General features: G+C 49.8%; 1 protein-coding gene across 1 annotated transcript in view; it reads right to left on the bottom strand.

Moving 5' to 3' along the window:
* utrn (utrophin) overlaps positions 1–22,500 on the bottom strand; it is a 256,495-nt gene that overhangs the window by 43,414 nt on the left and 190,581 nt on the right. Inside the window, exons 66-69 of the mRNA XM_061241585.1 lie at positions 20,408–20,469; positions 17,367–17,441; positions 3,854–4,055; positions 2,982–3,067 (exon numbers count right to left, since the gene is read on the bottom strand). Of these exons, the coding sequence (XP_061097569.1) occupies positions 2,982–3,067; positions 3,854–4,055; positions 17,367–17,441; positions 20,408–20,469 (425 nt within the window). The remainder of the gene's footprint in view (positions 1–2,981; positions 3,068–3,853; positions 4,056–17,366; positions 17,442–20,407; positions 20,470–22,500) is intronic.

Here is a 22,500-nt window from a genome sequence, read left to right as displayed (position 1 = left end):
TTATCATAAATATCTGACAGTCTCGTCTGCGTAACGATTATGATCTCTCCGTCCGCACCGACTTAAAAAATCACCAGCAGTCTACTTTAAATAAGTACTCTGAGATCTGAATTTCTTAATAAATCAAACGAAAAGTCTCGACATTTTAATACGGCTGCAGCTGAGGCATCAGAAAAACTTCACTTTTTACAAAACTGGCATCGTCCATCCCCAACGCCGGAGTCTGTCTGGCTCAGGAGCTCATTTTAGACAAGAGGGGGGTGAGAGCACAGGCCAAAACACAGGGGAGCAAACGTCCCCACACTCTCAGATGGAAAAGTACACAAAGTACCGAAATGCTTGTTGCCGGGGACGATATACCTGCTTATACTGGAGGTACATATAAGTGCAGCCCCAGCCAGTGTTTGTACCTTTTTTTTTTTTTTGCTGAGAAAACTTACTCATTCATACCCAAAGGGAACATCACTGTACCTTCAGGGTACATTTGGGAAATGTGACCCTTGAAGAACGAAAAAACGTCCCTCCACCATCACTGTCACAAGTGGCCCAAGAGCAGAAGAAGAAGAAATTAATTCCTCCAGGACCTTTGAGTCTGCGTGCAGGGTCCTCTCTGGCCAGACGTAAACTTAAAATTAGTGGCCCGTTAAAAAGAGGGTCGACCCTCATCGATCTCTTTCACCGCTGCACAGAGAATGAGCTTGTACTCTTTCCCTGCTGCACAGAGAGGGAGATCATACTCTTCCCTGCTGCAGAGAGATCATACTCTTCCCTGCTGCAGAGAGAGAGATCATACTCTTCCCTGCTGCACAGAGATGAGATCATACTCTTCCCTGCTGCATAGAGAGGGAGATCATACTCTTCCCTGCTGCAGAGAGAGGGAGATCATACTCTTCCCTGCTGCAGAGAGAGGGAGATCATACTCTTCCCTGCTGCATAGAGAGAGATCATACTCTTCCCTGCTGCACAGAGAATGAGATCATACTCTTCCCTGCTGCATAGAGAGGGAGATCATACTCTTCCCTGCTGCACAGAGAGGGAGATCATACTCTTCCCCGCTGCACAGAAAGAGAGATCGTACTCTCTCACCGCAGCAGAGAGAAGGAGCCGGTCCTCCGTGTCCTCGCGCGGCTGAAGGGGAGTGTATGCGGTGAGTGGGGGAGCAGACAGATGTGGGGGAGCAGACAGATGTGGGGCCGTTCCCGTCTGCAGAGGGCCACCTTTGATCATCAGGCCAGCTCTGCGGCGATGACAGGTGCGGTTACACCGCTCTGCGTCTGACAACAAACAGCGTCCTCCGTCAGCCCGAACCGGAGACGACACGCGCCTCCCCCCAGCGCCTCGCGGGAGTGCCGTCTCCTCTCACACACTTCTGGGAGGAAAAAAAAAACACCCTGACAGGACTCGAGTCTGACGGCCGGAAACCGCGCCGTTGAGCGAGACGGACGGACGCGCTCGTTCACGCCGCGGAGAACCCCCCCCCGGCCAAATCGCCCAACTTTTACAACGAAAGGGAAAAAAACGAGATTGACAGCGCATCAAGCACCTGTAAACGCCGACAGGCCGTGTGAGAGACTCAGCGACCGCTTGCTAAACTCGGACGGCAGCTGTTCGGCCGAACGCAGCCAGCTGGGCGTGCGACGTCATCCCTGCAGCCGACGATATCTGGCTACTCCACCGCAGAGCTTTCATCTCGACTTATTTATTTTTAAAAACGGCGAAATCGTATCGCCTTTTAATAGACTCATTAGCATAGCGAGTTCAAGCCTTTATCATAAATATCTGACAGTCTGTAAAAGCGTGATCTCTCTGCTCACACCGGCAGTCTGAAGTGCTTTATATCTACATTTCGAAATAAGTCGAATGAAAGGCTGGAGTTATTTTTTGCTGAAGTGTCAAAAAAAAAAACTTCTGTTGAGTTTTTCGGTCTTTTGAAACTGGCATCAAGAAGACCAGTGTAGAGGGACAGGGTTTGAGCCTGGTCCAGAATGCAATGCTGCCAAGCTTATATCATTCATCCAGACCGTGCTATTGGGCCATTCCACTACCGCACAGAATTGCACCTACAGTCAATAGTCAGTTAGTTTAACCCTTTAGGTGTGAGATCACAAAATGTTCTAAACTGAACATTCTATAATGCTGATGTCACAGTCACTACCGGTAACTGAGAGCAGTGGAGGCCTAGAACACTGACGTAGAATGTTGAAAAAGAACATTCCAAAAAAAAAAAACACACTGTTCTAAGGGTCAAGTGAGATTCGTTACGCGTGTGACTGTAGACCTGGCTGAGGTGTCACCAGCGGGCTGAATGAGGCTTACATGGGCCCTGACGTTTCGGAAACGCGCGGGAGACAGAACACCTCCAACAGCTCTTCATTACCAGCTGCGTCTTCCATTCAGCGGTGCTAATAACTTCCGCTCTGTCAAAATCTGTCTCGACGCGCGACAAACACGACTGTCTAGGAACCGTCTCCGGAAGGGCTTTTTGAAAAAGGGGACGGAAAAAAAAAACTAATCTAGGGGGAAGCGCTGGTTCTGGAGTCAGAGACAGACGTAACGAGACTCAAGGAACAGGAATGCGTCAACAAAATGGCGGCACGCCTGAAAGCAGCTGACGGGCAGGCGGGAGGGAGGGCCTGACAAACAAGTTTACAAATCGGCCGACTTGTCTTGGAACGAGCGCAGGGTACGAACTCAGACCCAGCTTCTGCTCAGGCCAGTTCATCGTGCAGTACCAGCGTCGTTCATGAACGTCCTGTTCTCATCCAACATAGACCGTGGTCGTTATTCAAAAAAGTAAACGCACTCTAGTCAGCTAGTATACATCCATTACACATTGTCGGTCGAGCGACACTTTGTCGCGGGACTATAAACTGGCCTTCAGTCTACCGGACTAGCACAGGAGAGAATCTCAGACACAGACAAAGCCATAGGGAGAGAGGGGAGGCGGGATTCTTCTAAACGGAGTTTTTTGGGGCCCTTACATTTGTACTTCTCCTCCAGATGGCCCTTGGAGAGGGAGAGGAGGCCGATCTTCATGGACAGGGCCCGGATCTTTCCACTCCGACCGCTGGGGGTAACAAGACAGGGAAAGGGTTTCTTGGTTTGGTTTCAAAAAAACCCTACAAACAACATTTTGTGTGCATATTTTTACCTACCTACTTCCTTATTACCTTTGCACACTAACCCTATAACTTATTTTACTTCCTACTTATTTGACTGCGCAAAATTGTTGACTCTTGTCTCTTGAGTCCTGAAACTAATTAAAACGGATAGAAACCAGTTAAAAAGAATTCAGAGATTCAGCTTGCAGAGGCCCACTTCTTTCTTTCTTCCTTTCTTTCTCTTTCTTTCTTTCTTTTCACCGCGGCACCTTCTCGCTGCGCCCGAAATAACCTTCCTGCCACTTCTGCTCTCGACTACATCGCTGCCATTTCACACAAACGCGCTCCCTATTCAGAGTCCCGACAACAAACCACGCCGGGCTCCTCGGCGTGCGTGCCAGACTAATGTTAACACGCTCTGCCTCCAGAGCACAGTTCCTCAGCTGTACAAATGGATATTATTGTATTGCCTCAAATAATTGCAACGCGCATCAATACGCCGTACCGGCATTTAGCAGGGGCTCCTAACCCCGGACGTTTGACATCTTTTATTCGACAGTAGCAATTATCTGAAATGTGTTTAAAATGTAAGCCTCGGTCATTTCCTTTGCTATGGGTAAATACACACCGAAATGAGATATGGATTGAAAATAGCGTCTATTCTGTTCTCCTGGGACGCATTCCCGGGGAACGTCAGCGCCGTCAAGATAGCCCCGAACCAGGGTAAGAGGGAGAGGAACGTGGGAACGTACGTGTCGTAGACGTTGAGGAGCCAGTTGAGACACATGTCGACGCAGAGGGGCACGTTGACCAGGTCCTTGTGGTTCTGCTCCAGACCGTCGTAGATGGTGGTCAGGCAGTTGATGACGTCGGGGACGTTGAGGAGCTGGGTGTTCTGCGTGAGCTTGTGCTGCTCGAAGGTGTTCTGGGCCACGTTGAGGTCCAGCAGGTCCACTGCAAGACACAGGAGGCCAACAGCTTCAGAACAATATCACTGTCCAAACAGGAGATCAACAGCTTCAGAACAATATCGCCCTCCAAACAGAAGACCAACAGCTTCAGAAAAATATCGCTCTCCAAACAGGAGACCAACAGCTTCAGAACAATATCACTCTCCAAACAGGATATCAACAGCTTCAGAACAATATCACCCTCCAAACAGAAGACCAACAGCTTCAGAAAAATATCGCTCTCCAAACAGGAGACCAACAGCTTCGGAACAATATCACTCTCCAAACAGGAGATCAACAGCTTCAGAACAATATCACCCTCCAAACAGAAGACCAACAGCTTCAGAACAATATCACTCTCCAAACAGGAGATCAACAGCTTCAGAACAATATCACTCTCCAAACAGGAGATCAACAGCTTCAGAACAATATCACTCTCCAAACAGGAGATCAACAGCTTCAGAACAATATCACTCTCCAAACAGGAGATCAACAGCTTCAGAACAATATCACTCTCCAAACAGGAGATCAACAGCTTCAGAACAATATCACTCTCCAAACAGGAGACCGATAGCATCAGAACAGTATCACTCTCCGAACAGGAGACCAACAGCTTCAGAACACCATCTCTCTCTCCCCCTCTCCATCTCTCTCTCGGTTAAACAGGCCTTGTGAAACGGAACACATTTAGCATTTCCTGCGCTGCACAATGGCGGCTCATTACAGTAATGTGGAAATAATTACATCAGGACATTTTCAGGAACCGCAAGGTTTCACAGACTCCCGAGTCGCCATCTTTCAAAAACACCGTAATCACAGAGCGGCAGGGACAGCCGGTACATCAATTTAAAAAACAGGAAATAAAAAAAGGCCCAAATGATGGATCATATTTTACAAATGACTTAAAGTTCAAACTTATTCACGGGTCATAATCCCCATGTCTCTTCACCGCTCTATTACCCAAAATGTTCTCAAACTCTTAAAAATATATATTAAAACAGCAGCCGGAGAATCTGGTCCATAACTGCACAAACATTATCGACAAATGGGGTTTCAGAAAATTGAAGACGGACCAAGAAGCCGATGAAATACGTTTCATCCGTTCTCCCGGCTGTGCATCACTGGGAAACTGCGGGAGGTTCGAAAGGGCATCAGTCACTCCAGAGTGCATGTCTGACAGCACGTCAGGTATTGGCAGGAAGCCGATAACACACAGAGCGGGGAATCTGCAGGAAAGTGCGCACAGGAGGTAGAGGATTCCTACAGCACGCAGCAGGGGTGAGCAACCGCGGTCCTGCGGTGCCAGAGATGTTCCAGGCTTTAGCTCCATCCAAACCCATAACCACATAAGTGTATTAATTATCAGGTTTAATAAACACCGGTGATAATGTGCTGGAGGCCTTTCACCATCCAGACTGTGAGCATTCAGACTCAGACTCCTCATAATCCATTAAACTCATGGGGTTCAGCTCAGATGGAGCAAAACACAGAAGCATCTCTGACACTGAGGGATCAGTGTTACTCATACCTGCCATAGAGTGCAAGAAACGGGTCACATACGACACAGGTCTTAAAAATAGAACGTAACCAAATTATTTCTAGAAGAACCAAATTATGTTGTCTGAGCACACATGCTCCTTTACAGCAATGCCCTGCTAATGGCCCCAAGTAGTCTAACCTGCATGTGTTTGGATTGTGGGAGGAAGTCGGAGTACCTGGAGGAAACCCACACATATGGGGAGAACATGCAAACTCTACTCAGAAAGGCCCCAGGACCTTGCAGATGCAAAACACCACCGTGTCATTTATGACATCTACAGAAACAGAAATTCGGTTGACATCTGCACACCGGACCCTGGATCCTCAGGCACATTGGCCATGAACACCTGCAGGACTGTGGTTCTCAAAGGGTTAATCCCCCCACAGTTTTTAGGAGGTCCTCTAAAAGTGGGCCCGTCTCCCCCCCCCACCCCCCTTCACTGGCAGTACCAGACCCATGGGTCCCGGTGAGCCAGAACCTTCTGTCCCAGTCCCGATTGGCCATCACTCCAAAAGGTAAATAACCAGGCAGTGGATGTGGGTCTTTGGAGAGATCTCCACGACACAGCAATCCAGAAAAAGCCCTCTACCCTCCCCCCCCAAGGCCGGATGAGTCTCCTACCTCAGCCTATAATACCGCACCTCTGTCTGCTCACGAAGACGGTTTGTGTTTATCCCCGTGTTTGAGCAGGGACCCGCCACTGCTTCATTATGCAGTCAAACTCCTGAACCCCCAACGAGACAAACTCCCCATCTTCAGCCTCAGCGAGTTTGAGCCTGGAGTATCTATGCACACAGAAAAGGTGTCTAGCTCGCTCACAAACAAAGTGATTAAGCTACACACCGGGAGCAGGGTAAACGCCCGCTCTTGGCTTGTGAAGACGGAGACGAGCTTTACTGTGTTTTGGATTTAATAACTTCAAATGCGGCGGCACAGATGGTGCAGTGGGTAGCACTGCCGCCTCACAGCAAGGAGGTCCTGGGTTTGAATCCCCGTCGGCCGGGGCCTCTCTGTGCGCAGTTTGCATGTTCTCCCCGTGTTTGCGTGGGTTTCCTCCGGGTACTCCGGTTTCCTCCCACAGTCCAAAGACATGGACATTAGGCTGATTGGAGAGTCTAAATTGCCCATAGGTATGAGTGTATGAGTGTGTGAGTGAATGGTGTGTGCGCCCTGCGATGGACTGGCGACCTGTCCAGGCTGTATTCCTGCCTTTCGCCCAATGTATGCTGGGATAGGCTCCAGCCCCCCCTGCGACCCTGTTCAGGGTAAGCGGGTTAAGATAATGGACGGATGGATGGAGCTTCAAATGCAACAGGGCCCAGAGGTCAGAGATAGATCATTGTATTTTGATCGCTCTTTCCTAGACATGCCAAGAGCCTTACGGTGATGAGGGGGAAACTCGCCTCAACCACCACAGGTGTGTCGCACCCACCTGAGTGATGCAACGGCGGCCATTTTGTGCCCGAACGCTCGCCACAGAGCAGGGTGTGATGGGGGAGCTGGGTCTTCATCAGCAAATCACAATAAAATGCATAACATCCTACTTCGGCGTCGGCAGATACCGTTCTCAGTTCACCGAGTTAGAACACGTTTCTGACCCTGCATTGGTTTATGGTTTGGTGACGCTTAAGACTCAGTCATTCAGTTTCATTAGCGGGTAGCGTAGAAGATGGCCTTTTCCAGAGCACTTACACAACGCCCATTTCTTACACACATTCTATTTATACAGCCACTTAGACAGATATTTATTGAAGCAATTCAGGTTAAGTGCCTCGCTGAAGGGCGGAATGCCTCTACCCCACTGAGGATTTGCACCTGCGTTCGCTAAGTCACAAGCCCAGCTCTCTAGCCGCTATTTCACCACGATCTGTAAATGTCCAATGAAAAATGCGAGGAAACGAGGAAAAACCCACCAGCCTTAGCCATTTGATTGGCATCTAATGCAGCCCTAAGGGAACTACAGTACTACATGTCAGAATCAGGCCTGTAAAGTAGGCTAGTGTGTTAGCGTAGCGGCAGGTAAGAGCTGGGGATGGCAGCTCACAAACCGCATTAGCCCTTTAACCTCCTAAGACCTGGCGTACACATGCGTGGACTCCACATTTTGGGCTGTACAACCATAATACTTGGGAATTCAGACCGAGAGTCCACATATGTGGACATCATTTTTCGCAAAAACTACATCATGTCAAAAGATGATGCTTAGTTTTTATACTTATCAGGTCCCAATAAGCCCAAATAGCAAAGAGAAATTAAAAATGCATACCAAAAAAGAGTGCGGGTCTTAGGAGGATAAGGTGTGAGGTCACGACCATGTGATCAGAATGTTCTCAGCTGAACGTTGTAATGCTGATGTCACAATCACGACTGGTAATCGAAAGCAAGGGAGTTCTAGAACGCTGACTTAGAATTCTGAAGAAGAAAACATTCCGAAAGCCTGCTCTTCAAAGGCAGAAGAGAAGTAGAGCTTATTTGGGGGGGGATACAGGACCAAAAATCTGTCATCATTAACTCGACGGGGAGCAAAGCGTTTTGGGAAAGCTGTGCGTGCACGTCTTTCTGTCAGCCCCGCTGATCCGCCAGGGGGGTGATGTCATCCCTGGGGGGGCAGAAGTTTCTTGTTCAAGCTCTTGGATCTGTTCTGATTCCCGCTGCAGAGGCCTACCCAACCCCGTGTTACGCTGTAAGCATGACTGGACCTGATACAGGAAGGCGAATGCACACTGACAATCAATGTAGAAAAATCGAATGTGTATGGAGCTGAATATTAAGGGGAGGCATTTTGAAAAGGTACATGCAACATCTCAAGAAACCCCATTCTTCTCCCGAGTCCAACATAACAGAGAGGTCTCTTATTTAGACGATCACTCTTCAAAGGCCAGGAAACAATGCACAAGAACACTCAAGCCACCCATTAATAACCCATTATTACTGCACTGTTTACCGATCATAACTGCATTAATAACTCATCATTACCATATCACTAACCTATCATGATTACATTATTAACCTATTACACTAATTACATTTACACACTCGACAGAAGCGTTCATCCCGGGTGACACAGGAAGCATACGGTGTCTTTTTATTCCTTTTTAAATGCGCTGCAATGATACAGCTGGATGGTTAATGAGGTTAAGTACCGCGCACAAGGGCACAGCGTCTGGGACTCAGGAGTCGAACCCGCAACCCCTTGGTCCGGAGCCCAGTTATTTAAAATCTATTCCGCACTGCCATCTGCACTCGGTGGCCTGACACCCACCCACTAAGCCACCGCATCGCGATTCTGATTAGCGTTTTTAATTAATGATCCTCAAACTGGGGGGACTACTTAACGACTTTTTCGGCCGAACGCTTCGGTTTTTGGCTTTATTTGACAAACGGCGGCCCGCCATTTAAACTGGAGCGGGGGTAAAATATTCCGCCCGCCATTTTAATTGGTTGCCGGCCGTAACGGACACGGGGAGAGGCAGCGGAGCTCGTCTAATCAAGCGTTAGCCGCAATTTTCAACAGGCCTAATAAAGTCCCTGGGGAACGCCGGCCGGGAGACGGACCGCCATCCAGAACGCAGATCAATCAATCCACAGCCACTGATTAAAGATACGAGAAGCACCAGCTCTGACTGATCAAACCGGGAACCTAACACACACACAAAAAAAATGATTTCTGCGTCTAACATCATAAACCGGATTTCCAATAGACAAGGGGTGTCCAATCTTATCCAAAAAACGGCTGCCGTGGATGCGATATTTCGTTTTAGCCCGGCACTGAGACACCCGATTCAACTAATGAATTAATCAAGGTCTCAAATCAATGCCTTGATAAGTAGGATTGGGCGTCTTAGTGATTAGAGCTAAAACAAAAACCAGCACCCACACTGGCGCCCTTTCAGATCAGACTGGACACCCCTGCGGTTATATCGGGTTTCTCACTCTGACACACTCAGAGCTTTGAGAGCTTTGATAACGACATGCAGCAATGCTTTTCACTCTGCTTTTCGCTTCTTCAATCGTTCGGCCATGTCTTACGGACAGAAGAATACGACAAGGTCAGAAACTTTTGTTCCACTGGGGCAAAGCTGAGGCAAAGTTTGGATTCAGAAGCCCAATACAGTGATTCTGAAAGGATTTATGACAGCGTCTTCTGTGCAACATGGAATGAATAATGGATGCGTTCCTTAGAGAAGCCATTGCAATTCATGTATATTGTGTATGCGTGCGTCCAGATTAACTTGCTATCCAGTAAATCTTTAAGATCCCCAGCTCCGCTGTTTTCTAAACCACCGCACTTTGCACACTATATAATAATGAATACTTTGCAGAGTTCAGTGGCAAGTTACAGCACGTCCGGACTCTACTGCTGAACTGCCGCCGTTGTCCCGATCCCACCGGAGGAATCGAACACATTTTCGGACATCGGGTATGAGACCGTGTCAGACTGATTTATGATGCGGCCTCAGCCGGCAGAATCGCGTCCTAATTAAGTGTACAATGGGTGTCGCGTTTGTATGCCTCCCCGCGAGAGCTTTCTGGGTAACGCGGTCCACCCTGCGGATACGCAGACAGAGAATAACAAACCCATAAGCCGGACGGAAGAAATGGCGGCCGCCATTTTCGGGGAGGAAGGAGCCAGTCGGGTTTGAGTAATTGAGAACGGCTGCCGGGTATCTAGACCAATTGCGCGATTGTGTTAGAAGAAAACGCAATTACAAAGTCATTTCTGCCTGTAATGGCGGCACATATCTCTGAGTGGGTCATATTTGCATCGATTTTCTAATCGTCTTCGGGCAAGCGTGGGAGGGTTTGACAGTCTGCCAAAAACACTTAAACTCTAACACTCAAAATGAAAGGTATACATTTTTATTTTAATATAAGGAACTATATTTATCCAAAAATTTACATACCAGGTCCAGAAAACAGGTCCTGCATTTGCATATAAACGCATCTCATCGAGAACAATGATCTCAAGTATCTATGTAAACCACATAACAACACGGGCTATCTACATTCTAGAATACTGATCGCAGTAAACCACATAGCAATACAGGACAGCTCCCCTCTAGAACACTGATCTCTGTGAATCACGTATCAACAAAGCCCATCTCCTCTCTAGAACACTGATCTCTGTGAACCACGTATCAACAAAGCCCATCTCCTCTCTAGAACACTGATCTCTGTGAACCACGTATCAACAAAGCCCATCTCCTCTCTAGAACACTGATCTCTGTGAACCACCTATCAACAAAGCCCAGCTCCCCTCTAGAACACTGATCTCTGTGAACCACGTATCAACAAAGCCCATCTCCTCTCTAGAACACTGATCTCTGTGAACCACGTATCAACAAAGCCCATCTCCTCTCTAGAACACTGATCTCTGAACCACGTATCAACAAAGCCCATCTCCTCTCTAGAACACTGATCTCTGTGAACCACATATCAACAAAGCCCATCTCCTCTCTAGAACACTGATCTCTGTGAACCACATTCCTGTCCAGAACACTGATCCCTACAAAGCACAGTTTCATGCGTTGTACGCAACACAGGCTAGCTCCTCTGGAACAGACAGCATACGGTGACCTTTGCACCAGGGATCTAGAGGCACAATCACAGAGGCTCAGGGTCATCTTTAGAGGAAATTAAAGCAATACCGGATCTCAGAATGGGTTCAATGAAAACGAGACACGACACGAGCAAACCGTCCACATCAATTTTACAGGATCATAAAAACCGCGGGGAGTCGGTACTTGGTCAAAATCAGATAGTGATGGATTCCAATTCCTGAAGTGCTTATCTATCATCACCCTCATTGTTGAAACTGAAAGTCATTTATAAGTATTAAAAAAATAATGAAATATCGACGCAAGTTGGTCCGCTGAGAACTGACAGGGGAGAAAACTTAATCAACTCACCACTATGTTGTAGGATCTGTATTTAATACAAAGAGTACTCAACACAAAACTCAGAAAGAAAACATCCATCCATCCATCCATCATCTTAACCCGCTTATCCTGAACAGGGTCGCAGGGGGGCTGGAGCCTATCCCAGCATACACTGGGCGAAAGGCAGGAATACAGCCTGGACAGATCGCCAGTCCATCGCAGGGCACATAAACCATTCACTCACACTCATACCTACGGGCAATTTAGACTCTCCAATCAGCCTAACCTGCATGTCTTTGGACTGTGGGAGGAAACCGGAGTACCCGGAGAAAACCCACGCAGACACGGGGAGAACATGCAAACTCCACACAGAGAGGCCCCGGCCGACGGGGATTCGAACCCAGGACCTCCTTGCTGTGAGCCGGCAGTGCTACCCACCGCACCATCCGTGCCACCCAGAAAGAAAACAGTGCTAAGCAATTAAATTAATGAATGACTGAATGAATTCATTAATGAATGAATGGATGGATGGATGACGGAAGGATGGGAAGATAGATAAGAACCAACCTCCACACTCTTACAGCCGTGGTGAACAACCCTGTTCCTGGAGATCCACCATCAAGCCGCTTTTCATTCCAACCCTAATTTGGCACATCTGACTAAACTAATTAGCTGCTCAACAAGATCTCTAGCTGTTGAATGAGGTGTGGCTTTGTTAGGGTTGGAGTGAGAACCTCCAGGACGGAAGATCTCCGGGAACTGGGTCGGGCAGCCCTGCTCTAGCTGTTGAACGAGGTGCGTTTCGTTAGGGTCGGAGTGAACGCCTACAGGACTGCAGATCTCCGGGAACAGGGTCGGCCAGCTCTGGCGTACAGCTTAGGAGAAACGCACCAGCAGACATGGCATTTCGGCGCGGGCCGCAGAATGACATTAACACCTGCTCAATTACAACGTGCCACAGAAGAACTCCCATTAGTCACTCTCTAATGCTTCGCTAATCTTCTAGAGCCGTCGCCATCCTGGCTGTGGTCCAGTCCAACGTTTTCCGCCCAAATATCGTACGAGTCTGGGTTTCATACAAAAAAATGCAATTACGCTGCCATTTGTTCCCACCCCCCCACCTCCCCACCTCCCCTTTCACCACAAGCATTATACAAAATAAAATTATCTAAATTTGCTGGGTCTCCTCCAAGACGGTACATGAAGCGACTGCTCCCACGTTGAGTGAAATTTGGGAAATTAGGAATTAAAATGACATTTCATCATCGGTGCTCAGGTTCTGAAAAACCTGGAACGCGGGGTGCACTGCCACCCCACGCCAGTCTGCCCCAGGAGAGCGGCCCCAGGAGAGCTGCCCCAGGAGAGCTGCCCCAGGAGAGCTGCCCCAGGACCTGCAGGTTCTCACCACCATTCTGCACTGATTGCTTAACACAAGAAAGGCCTTCAAAATGTAAATTACTCCAACATTGTAAATGCAATACTCTCTTTCCAGCCACAACTTTTCCGAAATATTTGGGCTTAAAATGAATGCGTTTTTTTGGAATTCTAAAAGATGAACTGAGCAAAGAAATACAGGCAGGTTGTTCCCTTTTCATTACAGCCCCCCTCACCAGCCAATAGGCAGGACTACCCAGGCGTGAATGTGTCAATCACCTCCAGCGTGCTGTACAGTGACTGAACGACTGACGATTTGCTGCCTTTTTAAATCACCTCACTTTCTTTCGTGGGTCCGAACAGGGTGTCGAAGGTAATGTTGAAATGTTGAAGGTAAAAACCAAAATGGGGGTTTCACCAGGGCATCAGCCCTGTTTTATTGAGGTTGGGGGGGGTCCTGTCTGCTTTTAGGAAGGGGGTAAATAAAACTGACACCAGCAGCAGAAGGGAGAGACAGACGGACGGACAGACATACAGATAGACACACAGACAGACATAGAGACACAGAAAGACAGACAGACAGACATACAGAGCCACAGAAAGACAGACAGACATACAGACAGACATACAGATAGAATAATAATAATAATAATAATGCATTTTATTTATAGTGCACTTTACATTTGGAGACCAAATCTCAAAGTGCTACAGGGTAAAAACAGGGAATAAAACACCCAATGGCATGTATAAAAAAATAAAAACTAAGAAAAGGCTTTAGTAAAGAGGTAGGTTTTTAGCCCTCTTTTAAAAGCATCAGTGGTCTGCGGTGCTCTCAGGTAATCAGGGAGGGCATTCCACAGGCGGGGAGCAGCCGAGCAGAAGGCTCGGTCGCCCATGGTGCAGAGCTTGGTCTTGTGAGGACGGAGGCGGTTGGTGTTGGCAGAGCGAAGGTTTCGAGTGGAGGGTTCTGGGGTAAGTAGTTCTTTGAGATAGGGGGGGGCATTTCCATAGATGCACTGATGGGTCAGAAGGGATATTTTGTATTCAGTCCGGGAGGTGATGGGGAGCCAGTGAAGTGAGTGGAGGATCGGTGTGATGTGGTCGTACTTACGCACTCTCATCAGGATCCTAGCAGCGCTGTTCTGGATATATTGGAGCCTCAGGAGGCTCTTGCTAGGGATCCCGATGAGAAGTGCGTTACAGTAATCCAGCCTGGAGGAGACAAAGGCGTGGACAAGTTTTTCTGCATCTGGGAGGGTGAGTGTGGGACGGAGTTTAGCAATGTTCCTGAGGTGGAAAAAGGAGGTTTTGCACAGGTGTTTAATGTGGGCCTCAAAGTTTAGGTGGGGGTCAATTTTCACACCCAGGTTGGTGACTATGGATGAGAGGGGAAGGACTTGACCGGAGAAAGAGATGCTGGTAATGGAGGATGAATGAATCTGATGGGGGGTGCCAATTAGGATGGCCTCGGTTTTGGAGCTGTTGAGTTGTAGGAAGTTAGATTTCATCCACGCCTTTATCTCCTCCAGGCAGGTAGTGAGTGTGGATGATGGAGATGGTGACGGCGGAGCTGCAGAGGGGGGTGAGTCAGTCTTAAGGTACAGTTGTGTGTCATCAGCATAGCAATGGAAGGAAATTCCATACTGGCTGATGACACGGCCGAGGGGGAGCAGGTAGAGGGTGAAGAGGACGGGGCCGAGGACGGATCCTTGGGGGACACCACAGGTGACAGGATGGGACCGGGATTTTTTCCCTCCCAAAGAGACGTACTCGGTTCTGTCGGAGAGGTATGATTTGAACCAATTCAGAGCAAAGTCAGAGAGGCCGATGGAGTGTAGCCGGTTAAGGAGGATGTGATGGTCAATGGTGTCAAATGCTGCGGTTAGGTCAAGCAGGATGAGGAGTGAAGGGGAGCCAGCATCAGCCGCCATCAACAGGTCATTAGTGACCCTGACTAGTGCTGTTTCAGTGCTATGGGCGGTGCGGAAGCCAGACTGGAACTTCTCTGCAATGTTATGGAGTTGGAGATGGTCCTGGAGCTGTGCAGCTACCACTTTTTCCAGGACCTTGGAAAGGAAAGGGAGGTTGGAAATTGGTCTGTAATTGGCAAGGACTGCTGAGTCCAAGGTGGGTTTTTTGAGGAGGGGTGTAATGATGGCAGTTTTTAGAACAGAGGGAACGTGGCCAGACTGGAGGGAAAGGTTTATGGTTTTGGTGATCAGGGGACTTATGGCACAAATGCTTGATTTAACCAGAGCGGTGGGAACGGGGTCCAGGGCGCAGGTGGAGGATTTCATCGTATTGATGATGTCCTCAACCTCTCGCTGTGTGATGTTGGAGAAACAGCAGAGAGGCTGGGAGATCCCTGGCTGTGGGATGGCAGCGGGGGCAGGTGGAGTGGAGGGGCTGATGAGATGGGACCTGATGGTGTCGACTTTGTTTCTGAAAAAGGTAATGAAGTTATTGCACTGTTCCTCTGTGATGTCTGTGTGTGTGGAAAGTTGCGGTTTGAGTAGTTGGTTTATTGTGGAAAAAAGCTGCTTGGAGTTGCCAGGGCTATTGTTAATTAAGTTGGAATAAAACTGTGACTGTGCGTCTCTGAGGGATTTCGAATAGGCCTTTTGATGGTCTTTGTAGGCCATTTTGTGGACGGTGAGGCCTGTGGCCTTGAGGCGTCGCTCAAGGACACGCCCAGTTGCCTTCATTTTTCGCAGCTCGCGGGTGAACCAAGGAGCTGAGCGTGAGAAAGAAACCGTTCTTGTTTTAACTGGGGCGTGGAGGTCCAAGAGACTGGTCAGGGTATTATTGTAAAAAGCCACTGAATCGCTGGCTGATGAAAAATTTGTAGAGGAGAGGTGCTGGAGGTCCAAAATTAAGGCGTCTGTGTTGATGTTTTTGATGTTCCTGAAAGAGATTTGGCGCTTGGGCTTGGTGTGAGGGGGTGGAAATGGCAGCTCCAGTGCAATGACCCTGTGATCAGACACACCCAGGTCGTACACAAGGAGATTGCTGATGGGGGCAGAGTCAGTGATGACCAGATCCAATGTGTGCCCCCTGTTGTGTGTTGGGACGGTGACATGTTGAATGAGGTTTAGGCAGTCCAGTAATTGTAGAAAGGCAGATGCAGAGTGGCAGGAGGGGGTGTCGACATGAATGTTTATGTCTCCGAGAATGATGATATTGGCAGATGTTGTACAGAGGGTTGTGAGAAGGTCATGCATTTCTGGGATAAAGGCAGAGTTTCGTTTGGGTGGGCGGTAGATGAGCAGAATTGTCGTGGGGGAGGGGGGTTTACATTTAAATGCAAGGCATTCGAATGACGAGTGGTTAGGCAGAGAGAGGGGGGACAAATCCAGATCGAAACGGTGGAATACGGCCAGGCCACCACCGCGGCCAGTGCTACGGGATTTTTCTATGTACTTGTAACCAGGGGGACAAGCTTTGTTTAAAGTGGTATAGACCCCTGGCTGTTGCCACGTCTCCGTGAGGCACATGAGGTCCAACCCTTTGTCCAGTATGTGGTCATGAATGAAAGTGGATTTGAGGTTGAGGGATTGAATGTTCAATAATTCCATTTTAATGGTAGGAGGAGTAATGAATCTCTGTATGGGGCGAAGAACTGTGAAATCCACTCCTCTTTTTCTGTGCAGCCTGTGCGGTGTGAAATCCTCTCCACGTTTTCTATGCAGCCTGGAGTGAGGCAGCCTCACTATGTTTCCAGTGCTGCTACTAAATCCAGGTGCGACGAAGTTCTGATGACGTGTACGAGGTGCGACAGAGCGTGCAGCAGAGCAGATGGAAGGAATTGAGTGACCAGGCTGGAAGTAGACAAACTTTTGCCGGGAGCTTCTATGCATGTAACGAAGTCGGCGTAGAAGTCCAAGTTGTTTGATAACTGAAATGCACGAGGGGGTCGTGCAGTTGTTAAATTCCAGCAGCTGAGAGGGGAAATATTTCAGCATGGTTGGGTTACCCGTTAGCCAGCCAGGCAATCCAGTGCCGCTAGTTGGCTGAAGGGCGGCTAGCGGGCGGCTAGCGGAGGGCGGCTGGCGGAGGGCGGCTGGCGGAGGGCTGGCTACTGTGGAGGTAGCGGTCCCAGGCAACGAGGCCAACCCGCACCGGGGACAGCTGAGAAACTGCCCAGGGAAATATCTCACAACAGCGCTGGTCGAGACATGAGCTGGAGCGTGGTGGACGTTGAAGTAAACCAGGTGATCCGAATATGGATGACTGAAACGGCGGGTTTAGACGGGCGGCAGCAGGTAGGAAAATCCGCACAAAAAGCTCAGTGCACAAAATGCTCAATAAACCACGTTTAAAAACTACTAATAATCTGTAAAAAAAATAAAAAAAAAAAAAAAAAAAAAAAAATAAAAAAAATAAAAAAAAAAATAAAAAAAAAAATAATAATAAAAAATAAAAATTAAAAAATAGACACACAGACAGACAGACATACAGATAGACACACAGACAGACAGACAAACAGACAGACAGATAGACAGACAGACAGGCAGACACTTACAGCACAACGCTTTCTGCAGCCGGCGGATCTTCATGGCAGTCCGGTAGGCAGAGAATCGCACGTTGTTCAAATCGCCTGGAGATGGAAAAGAGACGGGGTGTAAAAAAAAAACATTTTCACAGGGATGAGCAAGAGACAGGATGTCATGGCCCGTCAGAACACTGAGGAAGAACAAGACGTCTAGCGTCCTAGCACTTGACGACTAACCCATGCCACGTCAGTCATAATCCTGACCCGTAGGCTGATCAAAAGCACAAGACAGACGCTCATAGTTCTCCAGTAAATGAGCACTGCTGGGAAATGTATGTTTGGACCATTTCCAGGACGTCTGCCGCTCGTAACTGCGAGACGGCAGGGTGTCCGGGTGTAGCCTCCGTTCCCATCATAGCGGCGGTCATTTCCTCGCAGTTATACAGAGCCTCTGGCCAAGCCGGGAGGGTGTTGCCAAAATAATCACACCTCGCGCTGTGCGACTCTGTGTGACATTTCTGAAAGGTCACGGGAAGGACCTTGGGAGGCCGCGATAGTAACACATTTGAAGTATTTTTCAAAAAATAAAATAAAAACGCTGTCGCCGCGATTCCGTTAATCGAATCACGTCCGCGTCACGGCCAGTTTAGACGGCCAGGGATTCCCAAGGGCAGTACCCAGCATGCCACAGCCCTGCCCGGGAAGGGGGGCAGTTAAGACTCAGCCTCCCCAGTGCTCCCCACCACATTGCAAAAACAGCGCCCCCTCTGGACACTGGCGGCACTGCAGCCCGCCGAGCCCGGCAGACCTCCCAGGAGGGACAGGAAATGCCCTCCCGAGCCCGCAGGAGGTTGTCGCGGCCACGGGATTACCGCCACGGAGCTGAGGAAGAACGCGCGTGACGGATCGGACGCTGACCGCCAGACCGTCTCGGGGCACGTCGGGGGCGCTGCCCGCCCCCGTTCCGATTCGCCGTTCTCTCGGAGTTAACAAGGCCCCGTGCGGCACAACCGCCATCTGGCGCCGGGCAGCGGGGAGCGACCGCGGACTCACCCTCCCGCCCCGCCAAATTAGTCCCTTCTGCTGGAGGGACAGACACAGGGCTGCCACCCCACCAAAGATGAAACCGCGGGGCCGTCTGACCTGCCCAATTATGCAGGTGGACGGGGGGGGGGCGTCTCGTACACTAATAACGATCACACACACACTACCCCGCCCTTCGAGATGAGCATAAAGCAGTGTGTGTGTGTGTGTGTGTGTGTGTGATCCAGAAACTGAAATGAACATGGAGGGTCGCTGGTCGCGGTCACAGACACGTGTAATAGCGGCTGCTGCTTAAAGGTGCTTTGTGTAAAATGGTGGCCGGGGGGAGGGAGGGGTAGAGGAGATGGTGGAGGGAGGGAGGGAGGGGGGGTTAGACAGGCTGTGGCTTCACGCTCGGCCTGTTCGCTATCCGCCCCGGCGTTCCTGCCTCCCAGCGCTCCAGACGTGCTAAAAGCCGGCACTGTGGGTTTGGGACAGAGCGGTTACTGTCCACACCCGCTCCCCCGTGGCTCTTACTCCCTCGCATGCGGCTCCCGGCCGTTTCCTCCCGCCGTAAAACAAGGAACGACTTTTTATTCCCCATGAGGTTCCGGTGAATTCCGGCCGGCGGCGAGGGGCCGGCTCTCACACGCCTCCGCTTTCCCGAAATCCGGATAAATCCGGTAAATCCTGATAACGACGCAGCCCCAGGTCCGAGGGGATCTGGAGACGAGGACGTTGGGTGTGTGTGTGTGTGTGTGTGTGTGCGGGGGTGTGAGAGCCAAATTAGCATTTCTGTAATGAGAAGAAGATGTATGAGGGGGCCGATAATTACTTTCGGATTCCGAGGCTTTAATAAATATTTGCTCGGTTGAGCCCGGGAGACGCCGCCTTCAGAGAGGGAGCGCCTCGGAACGTCCCGGAACGCCGCCGATCCCGCCCAATCAAGAGCCCCCCTCGTGTTCGCGCCCGTCGCCAACGTTTGGGGAAAGAAAAAGAAAAAAAACCCTGTGACCTCGCTCCCTGACATTCCCTCTCAGATCTCATATCGAGCGCAGTATTGTTAATTTATTATTAACGCGGAGAGAGCGGTCCGGAGAAATTTCGCGAAGCCGGTCTCGGCGGGACACTGAGTATCAGGACGGCCCCCGGCGTCCGCCTGGCACAGCGGGATGCGCGCGGGCGACACGGGGCCAAGCGTATCGGCCCCCGCAATAAGCATATCACACAGGAGCCTGCCGCCCCGGCCCCCGGGGAGCCGCGGGGTCTGCCGGGCTCCGCTTCCCGCTCAGAATCAAGAAACCAATCCGGCGCTGAGGAACCATGCAGGGGGAGGTAATGGTGTAATCAACCGCCTTAATGTTTCAGTCCAGTCCTGATAACAAGACCGGGCCCCTCCAGCACCCGGGCTGTGGACCCGTGTGAGGAACTGATCCGACACAGGCAAACACACACACACACACACACACACACACTTCTTAACTCTTTAACTGGCAGCCCAGCCGAGTGTCAGAACTCACAGTCAAAGGGTTAAATAATCCATAAAACCAAGGATTCCAGCTTTGCAACTTCATTCCAGGTGTAGCACACAATTCCAGAAGTACTGAGTGTTCATGCTGGAATTTTGTCGGTTGGCTGGAATTCTATTTTAAACCTGGAATTATGGCACAGGCAGTTTAACCGTTCAACTGCCAGCTCTACCACTGAACACTGAAAAGGCTCTGTAAGCAGATTGGAGCTTAATGTATATTGGGCCTCCATATCATTGGTAAAATGAAACATTCTCACAACGTTACTGGAATGTTTCGTCAATGCTATAACATTGCCAGCACATTGCAGCCGCAATGTGAGAACGTTTTGTGTTAGCAGGGCTATAGGAGTCCACCCATGGTAACATATACAATGGGTAATTACATATGTCCTCTAAGGTCCTCATCACACTTGTCCCTGTGTTCGATCTGCACTTCGTTGTACGTCGCTCTGGATAAGAGCGTCTGCTAAATGCCTTGTAATGTGATGAACCATAAAGACAGGAAGTGACATCATACCCATGCTCTGGAACAGCTCCGTCATCTTGGGGTGGTCCCAGCAGGTGGTCTGGGTCTGGTGGCTGAAAAACAAAGAAAAAACGAAAAGGAGTCCAAAGATGCTCATCTCCTCACAGCTCCCAGGCAGACACCACAAACCCGCTCCGGACTCACCCTATACCAGCATCCTCTCCAGCGACACCGCCGAGATTCATGGGCGGGTCGACAGGATAAATGAGATATGAATCAGTTATATGCACGTCCTGAATGGGCAGCGGACATAAATACCCACGGGATGTTTTATGCCGTTGGTGTAATTACCAATGTGCCGGGAATAAATTGTCTTAAAGCTGTCAAATTGCCAGCAAATTCAGTTTGGTTATTTATTTATGAGCTATCTGTATCTCTGCCGAAGTGCTTCTGCCAACTGAGATGGTTCACGGTGTGATTCCCAGGCCGTTGAGGGTCGTTTGTCTCAGCACTGGGATAATGCCATTCCTCTGCACTGGGATAAAGCTATTCCTCTGGAATGGGATAATGCCATTCCTCTGCATTGGGATAAAGCTATTCCTCTGGAATGGGATAATGCCATTCCTCTGCATTGGGATAAAGCTATTCCTCTGGAATGGGATAATGCCATTCCTCTGCATTGGGATAATGCTATTCCTCTGGAATGGGATAATGCCATTCCTCTGCATTGGGATAAAGCTATTCCTCTGGAATGGGATAATGCCATACCTCTGCATTGGGAATAATGCCATTCCTCTGCATTGGGAATAATGCCATTCCTCTGCATTGGGAATAATGCAATTCCTCTGCACCACAGGCTAGAGAGTCTCAGTGCCCCTAATGGGCTGTAAAAGCACCGATCCCACTCATTCGCCGTCGGCAGGGGTGGCCATGCGCTCAGCCAATCGGCTTTAATCCCCACGACGTATCGTACGCCCCACCTCGCCGCCTCCCGCCAAGACAGAGGCAAAAAAACATAGAAAAGGGAACAACAGAACTGGACCAAAAAAACCCCCCAAAAAAAACCTGGTCAGCAGGACAGAGCTGTGCTGCTGTCGCCTGACCTTTCTCTTAAATATTACAAATATTACAAATTTAATATGTTTACGGCGGCGGGGCGCGATGCCCCGCGGCTGAGAGGAAATGAGGGACCGCAGAGCGCCGGCCCCTCCTGACGCCCGCGGAGACGCTCCTGTGTCTGTTTACAGGGGGGGGCAGGGGGGCCGGGGGGGGCGCGTGCGTTATCTCCACGGCGACGCTCCCGTGTCTGTTTACGAGGGGGGGGAGAGGAGGGGGGAGGAGGAGGGTGCGTGCGTCATCTCCACGGCGACGCCCGAACGCGGCGTCCCCGCTCCTCCAGACGGGCACACGATGCACACTTTTTTTTACAAAAATAATAATTGGATGAGATCCTAAAATAACGCTGACAGTCGCTCCGCGGGGAGGCGTGGGGGGCTGGCGCTGACATCAGCAGCAGGTGCTCATGACTATTCATCAGTCACACATCCACACGCCCGGCGTCGCCTTCGTCTGAGGGCCAGAGACGCGCTGTATACGGGGCCGCCCTGGCTCCGTCTCTGCCCTCAGCGGCACCCCTGGGGGCCAGGCGGCCGCGTCAACACGGCAATCGCACGGTGTAATCTCACGCCCGCGCGTCTGCTAATCAATCAGGGGGGAAGAAAATCATTTAAGAGAGAGCGTCCGTGTATACTGAAAAGGCAGCTCTGGCTCCCGGCAGACTGGGTGTCGCGGTCGGTGTGACTGTCTCTCATGCGGGAGATCCAGTGTTCAAGGCTCACCTGTTCCTGTTTCTCCCCTGTTTGTTTCACTCACTTTAAAAAATGTATATACAATAACAAATCATATTTTTCCAACTGAGTCCAGGGGGTTTAGGGGAAAGGCAAGCTTAACTGTAATATGAAATAATAATGAAATTGGAGCAACTCTCAGTTTAGAGGGCAGAACGGAGTTAGCTTCGGTCGTAATATCGAACAGCGACCACGCACAGTACTAACTCGGCTCCTCCACCCCATACCTTGTACGATCTCGAGGCCTGGGCGCGGACGCCATTCTGAGGCAGAGCCGGCTTCCTGTTTCATCCCGCG

Source organism: Conger conger, chromosome 5 (genome assembly GCF_963514075.1).
Source record: "Conger conger chromosome 5, fConCon1.1, whole genome shotgun sequence".
Taxonomy (NCBI): domain Eukaryota; kingdom Metazoa; phylum Chordata; class Actinopteri; order Anguilliformes; family Congridae; genus Conger; species Conger conger.
The sequence above is the reverse complement of the archived record's forward strand: the minus strand, read 5'-3'. Positions and strand labels throughout refer to the sequence as shown.